This window comes from Podarcis filfolensis (genome assembly GCF_964270895.1).
Source record: "Podarcis filfolensis genome assembly, chromosome: 8".
NCBI classification, from domain to species: domain Eukaryota; kingdom Metazoa; phylum Chordata; class Lepidosauria; order Squamata; family Lacertidae; genus Podarcis; species Podarcis filfolensis.
The window spans coordinates 5,731,216-5,743,572 of NC_139611.1; the positions used below are offsets into that span (position 1 = coordinate 5,731,216).

General features: G+C 45.9%; 1 protein-coding gene across 1 annotated transcript in view; it reads left to right on the forward strand.

Moving 5' to 3' along the window:
• The first annotated feature begins 5,082 nt into the window (after window positions 1–5,082).
• The window catches only part of LOC310769729 (maestro heat-like repeat family member 5), a 57,861-nt gene continuing 50,586 nt past the window's right edge, over window positions 5,083–12,357 (forward strand). The window contains exon 1 of the mRNA XM_083629400.1: window positions 5,083–5,121. Within this exon, the coding sequence (XP_083485526.1) occupies window positions 5,098–5,121 (24 nt within the window). The 5' untranslated portion in view covers window positions 5,083–5,097. The remainder of the gene's footprint in view (window positions 5,122–12,357) is intronic.

Genomic DNA, 12,357 nt, shown 5'->3' on the forward strand with positions numbered 1-12,357 from the left:
CCCGGGACGATGAGCCCAGCCACCTTTTATTCACAGTTGCATAAGCACTACACTACAGCCTGGCCATAAAGCTGTACATTCAACCGCTGAAATACACACCCAATATGTAGCAATGGAGATTTATGTACCGCTTTCTGAATGAACACTGTGTTTTATTAATGGACTGTATTTTTGGAATTACCTAAGAGCCACCAATAGGGAGCTCTAGAATCTGACAACTAACCAACTGGGTACTACCAAACAGCGACCCCTAGTGCTGAAAGCAGGTAACCAGCAGGAAACGCTTCAGCTCAGCCTTTGCACTGTTGATTGAACACCCCCTGCTGCGCAGACAATGGAAAAAGCTCAGAAATTGTATCCCTTCTTTCATCCTGGCCAACTCTATTACGCTGGTGTAAACCCTGGTGCGCCAGAAACCCAGAATAACAACAAATAAAATCTGCTCATACGTCAGTGACTGATGACTTGTCAACCTGTTATTCCAAAGTCTTCCTAGATTATAAAGCTCCAAAATACAGGCCAAAAGAGAGCAGGTCTGGAAAGAGCAAGCCATACAATGGGCACCACCAGTGAAAAGGCCCTGCTCCGTGTAGCTCCTGCCTTGTCATTTGATAGGGTGCCCACTTGCCCTCCTTCTTGACATGGAATGCTCTCTATTGGAGTTTCCAGGTCCAATATAAAGACCATAAGAAGGGAGAGCAGGGACATTGACATTCCCAACAGCTGTTAATCAAGCAAGCAAGCACACAGGTCACCTTTGTCACAGGTGTGTCACGCCTATGTCCTCTACCCAATCTTGTTTCTGTACACGCTTGTTTGTTCTCAGTAACCAAAACATATTATCAACATATACAAGGAGAAAAGTTGTTTTCCTTCATTTGCAAGGAATCGTACAAAACAAAGCGGCGCTAATAAAGAAAAATTCCAGGGTGGCAACAGAAAGCAAACTAAAAATGCTTTTGCAGTTCATCAGAACTATCCAGCAATATCAAGTTATAAGAAAACTGGTGCTATTAACAGTAACCCGAGTTGGTTAATAGATTTGGCAACTTCCATGCACAAGACGTCTGATGCTAATTCCCCCCCCCCAAGAGTTAAATGAGATTCAGGTGAGGGTCATATGACTTGTCAATCCCAGCAGGTATATAAAAGGCCGATGGCCTGCCCAGGCTCCAAGAAGGAGCTATTTTGGCAGCAGAATCTTGTTGCCAACTGGTCTGGAAAAAGTCAACAAGACTGCCTGGCCTGTTCTGGACAACCTTTGAGATCAGGATTATAGGCAGTATTTGGTGGAATAAATTCATTAGCAGAGCAACTTCCACTTCTGCAATGGGACCTTTCTTCCTCTCTTCCAACCTTGCACTGTCCCCGAATCTGGGTTTGGGGGAACCCATACAAAGGATTTAGGGGGATCACAGGGGGAAGAGAGAGATGAAAGTCCTACTGTGGTCCACTCATGCAATTATTTAATTGAATATCACCCTATGTCTGCATGTCGAGCTGCTGTTAAAAGCACAGCTACAATGGACGCTTGAAAACATTACTTGGGGAGAAGGTGGAACCTTTTAAAATCATAGGCCACCCACAAGCAGTAGCATTTGGTGGGGGGGAGGCACTTAGCTTATCTCCCAACGCTGACATCACTGTGGCTTACAAGAAGGTGGAGGAGGAAGGAGGTGAGGTTGACGTGGTGTGAACACACTGGCATGAGCACGAGTTTGGCTGCACCAGTGTGTTTGCACTGTGCCAACCTTACTCAACCCTGCCAGGACCAGCAATGTCAGTAATGGGAGGTCATGTAAGTGCCAGGACCTTACCCTGCCCACAGTGCTAGCTGCAACCCAACATGGAAACCCTATGCATAATCCTACTAAATCTAGTTGGTTTAATAGCAGTATTAGGCTAGTGTGATAGGAATTTTGAGGTCTTAGATACATGGTAATGTTTGTGAGTGTACCAACCGGGCACGTACATAGATCAGCATGGGAGGGCCGACCTGGAACCATTTTGATTCCTAAACTGAGCAAATGTTTTCTCTGCAAGGTCAAACTGGAAAAGCCTCCCCATTGTCTTTTCCTTCACAAATCCTGTCTTAAGGGTATGTCTCTGTTTGAATAGGGTGTGAACCTGTGACATGGCCCAGGAACTAAGTATTTATCACTACAAAAGAATGGCCAGGCTCCCCAGGCAATCCAATCAAGTAACCTGCCAGACAGGAGATAAACAAGGACAAGAGATAAACAACATTTAAATTTCTGTTTAGACCACCTTTTCTGTGATGTAGGTGTGATGTATCTGAGGGGTGGTCTTAGGTTACACCCCTTCTGTGATGTATGTATGTTTCTGGGGGTGGTCTTGATCTACAGGGTGGCAATTTCAAAAGTCTTTATAAGGCCTTGTACACCATTTTTCTGGGTCCTCCTCCTTTCCTGCGTGTGAGGGGAGCACCCTGTTGCAGCAGATCAATAAAGATTAAGCTTACTAGCTGCTTTGCTTCTCAATATTCTCTGGTTGGCCTCTGTTATTTTCTCCTACCAATAGGGAACCTATGTAAGGACTCTATATGGGCTCTTGGATACCCCACAAGGGAAAAGGGCAATTTTTGTTTACAACACTAGCAAGATCTTGTGAGATCTTCCTGAAATCTCACAAGATCTCATGAGCTCTGTAAGATCTTGCAGATGGCCACTCACCTTTTTCCAGTCGGCACTGCGTCCAGTGCTTAACAGCAACGTCGTCCTGAAGCCTCCAGGTTGCCTCTGCCTCTGTGTCCGAGTCCTTCTGCCAGCTGCCTGGGGTCATTCACAGGCTGACGTGTCTCTCTCTTTTCTCATTTATGGTGCTTATATCCAACCTGGCACCTCAGAGCAGTCTCGAAGGGGTTTCCTATCTAATCAATAAAATGACACTTAAACAAAATCATAGAATTGTAGATTTGGAAAGAACCCCAAGGTGCATCTAGTCCAATTGCCTGCAAAACAGGAATCCAATTCAAGAATCCCTTGCAAATGGCCACCCAACCTCTGTGTATAAAAAACCTCCAAAGAAGAAGAGTCCACCACCTTCTGAGGGCGTCTGCATTGATATCCCATCTTTTTCTCCAAGGAGCTCAAGATGACATACATAGTTCTCACCTTCTCATTTAATCCCCACAACCTGGCCCCAGGTCACCCAGTGAGCTACACAGCTGAATAAGGAGGTATTTGAACCCTAGTCTCTCCCAGGGTTTCCCCTTCTGAGAAACAGCTCTTCACTTCACTCACAGAAGCTGCTCAGTTCTGCTCCTGATGAGCAGTGGCTGGTGCGGTTTAAAAAACACACAACTGCAAGCATTCTATATGTCACAGTAGGGGGCTTGCAGGCACTGGGCAACAGAAGTTGGCATGAGTGTTACACAAATCTTAAGGTGCACACATAGCAGACACGCACCCTAGAGAAAAAACAATCCTTCACCATTCAAAAATGATAAAATATTCCCTGAAAAAAAAGACACTTTCTTTGAGTTCACAGAGCAATCCTGAAGCCCTCTTAATGACCCCAGATATTTACTCTGCAGTTGAAGGAAAAACCTTTCCCAATAGTTCTTTTCACTTACAAATCCTTCAAAAGCTATAAACATCTCACATAAATAGGGGTAGATCTGTGACAATGGATTCAAGAACTGAGGTATTTACCATTTCAAGGGAAAGGCTCAGACTGGTCAGGAAAGGGCAACCAGTGAACATTGTCAGGTATCACGACAAGAGACAAGCCAGGAGACAAGACTGCCTCTTTCTGTGATGCATGTATGATGCTTGTTGGGTGGGCAGTGGTTTTCAACCAGGGTGCTGTGGCACCCTTTGGTGCCTTGAATGATGGTCAAGGATGCTGGGAGCAACACTGGCCTCTGTCCCTCTTTCTCCCTCCATGCCTTCTTGCATCTCTGCCTCCCAAAGACTTGCACAGCTGTTTGTTGCAGCACCCCTGGCTACAAGCTCCCCAGGCGAACGGTGCCTCTGGAGCTGGCCAGGGGGTACTTCCCAGGCCCCTGTGGGGCAGCGTGAGGAGGCACCTCTCTTTAGGGAAGGGGCGGCAGCTGTGGCTGTCCAGAGGACTCCTAAGGAGAGGGGAGAGGAGAAGAAGGAACACTCCACAAAGGAAGGAGTCAGAAAAAGGACGAGAGGCTGCCAGCTCTGCTGGCAAGGGGTGACATAGCTGGGCTCCTGAGCCTCACAGAAAGAATGTAGTTGGTCAAGGGAGCCGTGGACTCAAAAAAGTCCAAAACCTCTGGGCTAAGGGAAACCCAGCCAGATTGAAGGGGGGGGGGTATAAAAAATAAATTATTATTATTATCAAGTCTTTAAAAGTTGTTACACACGCTTGTCTTGGCTCCTCACCTCCATGCAACATGTAAGGCGAGAAACTCTGTCACAACAGTAAAATTCAGATCTGCCTTGCTTTGACTGGTTCCTGCCACCGCTCATTTTTCTCTGACCCATCATGGATTTAGCCCCAACCCCAAGAAACTAGTAACTGAAAGGAGGTGGGTCACGGGAATTGAAGCGTACGCTTTCTGCATACAACACACCCACTGCCAAGCAGCTCCGTCTCACCTGCCCCCAACCCCATACCACCCTCTCGCCTAAAATAGACCGGGGTCACTGAGTCCTTCCCAGCAATAGAATTAGCCGTTCTGGAAGATTCCTAAAATGTTATTAATCCAGAGTTCAGAGTTAAGAATTCAAAGGCCCCAAATATAAAATAAACGTTCATAAATGTACATGGCAAAGACATAAGTACAGGGGAGCAATCCTGTCAGCTTCTTTAGGAGACAACAAGAGCCTGCAAAGCAGGATACAAATAATAGAAAAAGTATTAAATTGTACATTTCAAAGAATATATATATATCACCCTAGCGTTGCATGGCATTAACATAGTTCTAACCACTAGGCCACACGGACTCTCCTAGAGCCTTGGCACTGAGGCCGGGAATTCCATGTTCTCAACTGCCGTTGCCTAGCAACGGAGCTTGTGACCGTTTGAAGTTCCTCAGCATCCCGAGGTTGGCATTGGCAGAGGTCGCCTGTAGTGACCTTCGCTCTGTCACTACAGGAGAGGATGGCATCCCGAAGACTCCTGGAGGTAAGTGTAGGTTGCCATGGCCAGAGGACTTAACTCTGGAACCTACTTGTATGAACTTTATGAGCTCTATGAGCTCTGGCCCAATGGTTGCCAGTGGATTGATTCGAATTAATTTTATAATGAATGATTTTAGAGTGTTGTGTTGTACTGTTGTACTGTTTTATTGTTGTTAGCCGCCCTGAGCCCGGCTTCGGCTGGGGAGGGCGGGGTATAAATGAAATTTATTATTATTATTATTATTATTATTATTATTATTATTATTATTGTCACAGACCAGGATAAAAAAAAGAAAGAGCATATAAATAAAGTAGCAGTTAGGATTTTTTTTTTAAACCGATAATTGTTAGAGAAAATGAGGACAAATAAACAGGCATAGGATAAAACATCTGAATAAAATACAAGATTAAACACGGATAATGGATGGATAAATACTGACAATTAAAACAGATAAGAACTAAAAAACAAAGACACGCAGTTAAAACAAATGTAAGAGGCTGCAGAGTAGAAGCCTCTGAAATAGAGGACACTCACAACATTAGAAACTGCTGCGCAAATATGGTTAAAACAGACAATTGAAACAATGTACAACAATAAATTTAGAAATAATTTATTGTAGTAAAGGGGCTCCGGCCACTCGCCCCTCCCTCACCTGCCCTTACCCTCCAGCTGGGTCAGGTTTCTGGAACGGAGGCCGGCAGCCATTTACTTTTTGACAAAACAAAACGCAACAGAAATGGTAATGCAGCCACCACTCCGTCTCAGGGCACTGGAAGGCACAGTCCAAGGGAGAAGACTATGCTCCTTTGTTACCGGTTGCCCCACTCTGCAAGCTGCTTCCACAAACTTGCAGGCAGAAATTCATCAGGTATAGCGTAACCAAGTACCGTATTTTTCGCTCTATAGGAAGCACTTTTTCCCCTCCAAAAATGAAGGGGAAATGTGTGTGCGTCCTATGGAGCGAATGTAGGCTCCTTGGCTTCGCGGTGGCGTGCCTGACCTGGAAGCCGGAGGCCTCCAGCTTTGCTAAAGGGGCGCTGTGCCTTCTCCCTCTGCGCAGCGCCTCTCCTGTGAAGGAGAGGCGCTGCGCAGAGAGAGAGAAGGCGCAGCACCCCTTGAGCGACGCGCCTGTCCTGGAAGCCGGAGGAGGAACAGAAGGGACTCCTTCTGTTCCTCCTCCCGCTTCGCAGCGACGCACCTGTCCAGCGAAGCCCAAGGAGGAACAGAAGGGTCTCCTTCTATTCTTTCTCCAGCTTCGCTGAAGGGCGCTGCGCCTTCTCCCTCTCTGCGCAACGCCTCTCCTGTGAAGGAGAGGCGTTGCGCAGAGAGGGAGAAGGCGCAGCGCCCCTTCAGCGACACGCCTGTCCTGGCTTCTGCTTTAGCCCTGCGCAGCCTCTTCGGGCAGGGGGAGCCTTCATCCCGCTGCCCTGAAGAGGCTTGGCGCGGTTATCCCAGAAGCCAGAACAGCCGCACGGTATCCCAGAAGCCAGATCCCTCTTGCTGTTCCGGCTTCTGGGGTTCAGAATAAATTTTTCTTGTTTTCCGCCTCCCAAAACTAGGTGCGCCCTATGGTCCGGTGCGCCCTATGGTGCGAAAAATACGGTAGTTGGCGTTGGACTTAGATTTTCCCTCAGATTGGCACATAAGACAAAAGAAAGATTCTTTTTTTAAAAATTATTTAAAAAACCCCACAAAGTTAACATGCTTAAAAAGCAGGCACATCTTTTGTATCTTTCAGGCAGATAAAATAAAGACATTGTTTAGTATAGCTAACTAAGATACTCACTTCTAAGAACAAAGGCAGAGATAGGATAGTTTCAAAGTCCTTCAGTAGATCCGCATTACAAAGTCAGCAGGAATCTCCATTACAAAGAGACACAGGACTGCTGCCAGCAAGGTGGTACGCTAACAGTGAATCGTGAATCGCAGGTTGCAGAGCGTGCTTTCTCAGCCATTCTTAGGATCTTTATTCACAAATCTCACGTGGAACCAGAACCCAGACCCAATCACAATTCTTGATTACATTCAAATTCACCAATGACCAGCTTATGGGCTAATAATTTTAACTTGTGACAACTGAGCTCATTAAGTTCCCAGAACCTGGATCAAAGGGCTCACCCCTTTCCTCGGATGTTTCACAGATGCACATTCCCAGGTAATTAAAAGACTGAAAACAACACTAGGTGGGTGTGAATAGCTGGAGCCCCAGGTGTCAAGCCCCCAAATCAAAATAGAGAACTTCCTTTCTAAGATAACAATTTACACATTTGGAGACTGTCGGTCTGCAGGGTTAAAGCAACAGACCTCTTTCCCATAACTCTTGTGGCTTTTTGATTACCCACCATACTCTGCTCCTTTCTTGACCAAAGTTTTAAATCCTTAACTTCACTACAAATGTACAACAATAAACTATCCCAGGGAGTTGACTCAGAGTCAGGGCTTTTCATGCCGGACTATTTTGAGTTGGGCGATGGTCTGCGCCTACAGATCTGTACACAGAATCTGGCGACCATCCAGGTCATCTTCTGCTCTTTGCCTAACAGCAAATTTCAAATTTTTGCTTTTGCGGGAGGTCGGTGAACCTCACCAGTAGGGGATCCATGATCTTACTACGTGCCTCTTCATAAAAGGGACATCTAACGAACAAGTCCCCTTCATGGATCACTGCCTTGCCGTGGCGAAGGGGCTTGAATAACTCAGAGAAGCCATGAGCTATGCCGTGCAGGGCCACCCAAGATGGACAGGTCATAGTGGAGAGCTTTGACCAAACGTGATCCACCTCGAGCAGGAACCGGCAAGCCACTCCAGTATTCCTGCCAAGAAAACGCCATGGACAAAGACAACAGGCATATAAAAGTTATGACGCTGGAAGATAAGCCCCTCATGTCGGAAGGCATCCAACATGCTACTGAGGAAGAGCGGAGGACAAGTACAAGGAGATTCAGAGCTGATGAAGCGGCTGGGCCAAAGCCGAAAGGACGCTCAGTTGCGGATATGAACCTTGGTAAGTTGGATGTGGTCAAAAATGAGATGGCAAGAATAAATATTGACATCCTGGGCATCAGTGAACTAAAATGGACAGGAATGGGCGAATTCAGTTCGGATGACCATCATATCTACTACTGTGGGCAAGAATCCCATAAAAGAAATGGAGTGGCCCTCATAGTCAACAAAAGAGTGGCAAAAGCTGTACTGGGATGCAATCTCAAAAATGATAGAATGATCTCGATACGAATCCAAGGCAGACCTTTTAACATCACAGTAATCCAAGTTTATGCACCAAGCACTGGTGCTGAAGAAACTGAAATTGACCAATTCTATGAAGACTTACAACACCTTATAGAAATGACACCAAAGAAGGATGTTCTTCTCATTATAGGGGATTGGAATGCTAAAGTAGGGAGTCAAGAGATAAAAGGAACAACTGGCAAGTTTGGCCTTGGAGTTCAAAACGAAGCAGGGCAAAGGCTAATAGAGTTCTGTCAAGAGAACAAGCTGGTCATCACAAACACTCTTTTCCAACAACACAAGAGACGACTCTACACATGGACATCACCAGATGGGCAACATTGAAATCAGATTGATTATATTCTCTGCAGCCAAAGATGGAGAAGCTCTATACAGTCAGCAAAAACAAGAGCTGGAGCTGACTGTGGCTCAGATCATTAGCTTCTTATAGCAAAATTCAAGTTTAAACTGAAGAAAGTAGGAAAAACCACTGGGCCGGTAAGATACAATCTAAGTCAAATCCCTTATGAATACACAGTGGAAGTGAAGAACAGGTTTAAGGATTTAGATTTGCTGGACAGAGTGCCTGAAGAACTATGGATGGAGGCTCGTAATATTATACAGGAGGCAGCAACTAAAACCATCCCAATGAAAAGGAAATGCAAGAAAGCAAAGTGGCTGCCCAACGAGGCCTTACAAATAGCGGGGGAGAGAAGGCAAGCAAAATGCGAGGGAGATAGTGAAAGATACAGGAAATTGAATGCAGATTTCCAAAAAATAGCAAGGAGAGACAAGAAGGCCTTCTTAAACGAGCAATGTAAAGAAATAGAGGAAAACAATAGAATGGGAAAAACCAGAGATCTGTTCAAGAAAATTGGAGATATGAAAGGAACATTTTGTACAAAGATTACCATAATAAAAGACAAAAGTGGAAAGGACCTAACAGAAGCAGAAGACATCAAGAAGAGGTGGCAAGAATACACAGAGGAACTATACCAGAAAGAAATGGATGTCTCGTATAACCCAGGTAGTGTGGTTGCTGACCTTGAGCCAGATATCCTGGAGAGTGAAGTCAAATGGGCCTTAGAAAGCACTGCTAATAACAAGGCCAGTGGAAGTGATGATATTCCAGCTGAACTATTTAAAATTTTAAAAGATGATGCTGTTAAGGTGCTACACTCAATATGCCAGCAAATTTGGAAAACTCAGCAGTGGCCAGAGGATTGGAGAAGATCAGTCTACATCCCAATCCCAAAGAAGGGCAATGCCAAAGAATACTCCAACTATCGCACAATTGCACTCATTTCACACGCTAGCAAGGTTATGCTTAAAATTCTACAAGGCAGGCTTAAGCAGTATGTGGACCGAGAACTCCCAGAAGTGCAAGCTGGATTTCAAAGGGGCAGAGGAACCAGAGACCAAATTGCAAACATGCGCTGGATTATGGAGAAAGCTAGAGAGTTCCAGAAAGACATCTACTTCTGCTTCATTGACTATGCAAAAGCCTTTGACTGTGTCGATCACAGCAAACTATGGCAAGTTCTTAAAGAAATGGGAGTGCCTGATCAACCTCATCTGTCTCCTGAGAAATCTCTATGTGGGACAAGAAGCTACAGTTAGAACTGGATATGGAACAACTGATTGGTTCAAAATTGGGAAAGGAGTACGGCAAGGCTGTATATTGTCTCCCTGCTTATTTAACTTATATGCAGAATGCATCATGCGAAAGGCTGGGCTGGATGAATCCCAAGCCGGAATTAAGATCGCCGGAAGAAATATCAACAACCTCAGATATGCAGATGACACAACCTTGATGGCAGAAAGTGAAGAGGAATTAAAGAACCATTTAATGAGGGTGAAAGAGGAGAGCGCAAAATATGGTCTGAAGCTCAACATCAAAAAAACAAAGATCATGGCCACTGGGCCCATCACCTCCTGGCAAACAGAAGGGGAAGAAATGGAGGCAGTGAGAGATTTTACTTTCTTGGGCTCCATGATCACTGCAGATGGTCACAGCAGTCACGAAATTAAAAGACGTCTGCTCCTTGGGAGAAAGGCGATGGTAAACCTAGACAGCATCTTAAAAAGCAGAGACATCACCTTGCCAACAAAGGTCCGTATAGTTAAAGCCATGGTTTTCCCAGTAGTGATGTATGGAAGTGAGAGCTGGACCATAAAGAAGGCTGATCGCTGAAGAATTGATGCTTTTGAATTATGGTGCTGGAGGAGACTCTTGAGAGTCCCATGGACTGCAAGAAGATCAAACCTATCCATTCTTAAGGAAATCAGCCCTGAGTGCTCACTGGAAGGACAGATCGTGAAGCTGAGGCTCCAATACTTTGGCCACCTCATGAGAAGAGAAGACTCCCTGGAAAAGACCCTGATGTTGGGAAAGATGGAGGGCACAAGGCGAAGGGGACGACAGAGGACGAAATGGTTGGACAGTGTTCTTGAAGCTACAAACATGAGTCTGACCAAACTGCGGGAGGCAGTGGAAGACAGGGGTGCCTGGCGTTCTCTGGTCCATGGGGCCACGAAGAGTCGGACACGACTAAACAACTAAACAACAACAACAAAGAACTAGTGTTCTGGGCTTCCTATCTCTCCCAATGGACATGTGCAAAGACTCTGAGCATACCCTTCTAAAGGCTCCATCCAGGACCGGCGAGGGAAAAGCCGTGCTTCTGGCGAGTGTAAAGGCCCTTCTTGCATCCCTAGATACAAGAAAGGAGAGATATGCTGCCGGTGCGGCTATATATTTCTCGATTTTTCCAATTCTATAGTCGGGGCACCTTGCACAGTCCTGCTGTCTCTCGGTGTGTAATATTCTTTGCCTGACCGTAGCTTTTGCCTGGCCCAAGCCCAGACGTAGAAGGGCTTGAGGGGTAAAATCCAGTTTCCGGAGGGTGTTTAGGACTGCAGTCTGCCAGCCCGACTGGAATTGGTCACAGAGGATCAAAGGGGCTATCCCTCGGGGGAGCAGATTCAATGTCAGCCATTTGTAGATTGATGTTAGGTAGATGGTAGCCTCCACTCTCATCATCCCCGTTTCCAATCTCACCCATGCATCTGGGGACTTGGAGGAGAGCTCTAAGAAGTCTAGATCGAACTCTCTCAAGGGGGGAGAAAGCAGAGGAAGGCGGACCCAAAAAGGAACCATGCAGGAGTTGCGCCAAAGTTTTGGCCTAGTATCATTTTAGAGCTGCGGGGACGAAGAAGCCCCCTTGTGCTCTGAAGAATTTAAGGATACAATTTGCAGTTTCCCCCGCTGAACTCCCGATGGAGTTTATGTGTAGTTTGTTGGTTCCTGAGGGCTGTACCACCATTCCTAGATACTTGTAGTTTGTGACTTGTTCTAATTTATGGCCTTGGAGTTCCCAGCTTCTAAGCTTTGGTTTTCCCCCAAAAGCGAGTATCTTGGTCTTTTGATAGTTGATTTTGAGACATTCAGATTCACAGTATGCTGCGAGCTTTCTTAGTGCTCTTTTGAGTCCAATGGGGGTTCTAGATAGAATTACCGCATCATCGGCATCTGGAACCTAGATTAATGGTATCACCAAGTTAGGCAAAGAGCTATCCAAAGTCAAAGAAAGGGTTGAGCTTTGCCCAAGTTTTTGGAAGGGGAGAAGGAATGCCAAAAAGGGAAATTCAGTGTCCTATATTGAAGTCGATTGAATATTATTTTGAACAGAGGATTCCTTCTGATTTATGTACATGTGAATCTGGAAGAGACTTCATTTCTATTTATACATGCTGGATGTTATCTTTGTACTATAGTTTGGAAGGGAAAAACAGAAGAAGAAAAGAAAGTATGAGTGGCTGGCCCAGTTCAGGGGAAGGGGGTACCGGGTGGAGCTGGTTTTTCTGCAGAGCTGAGGCAGGGAGCCCTGCTGCCCACCTGTCCACAGAGTCCATCACAGGAAAGGGCTGCTCCCAGGTGCAGGCGAGGGAGAGACAGGGGCCCTGGCGGAGCTCTGCTCCTGGAGGAAGGACGGATGAGAAACAGCGCCA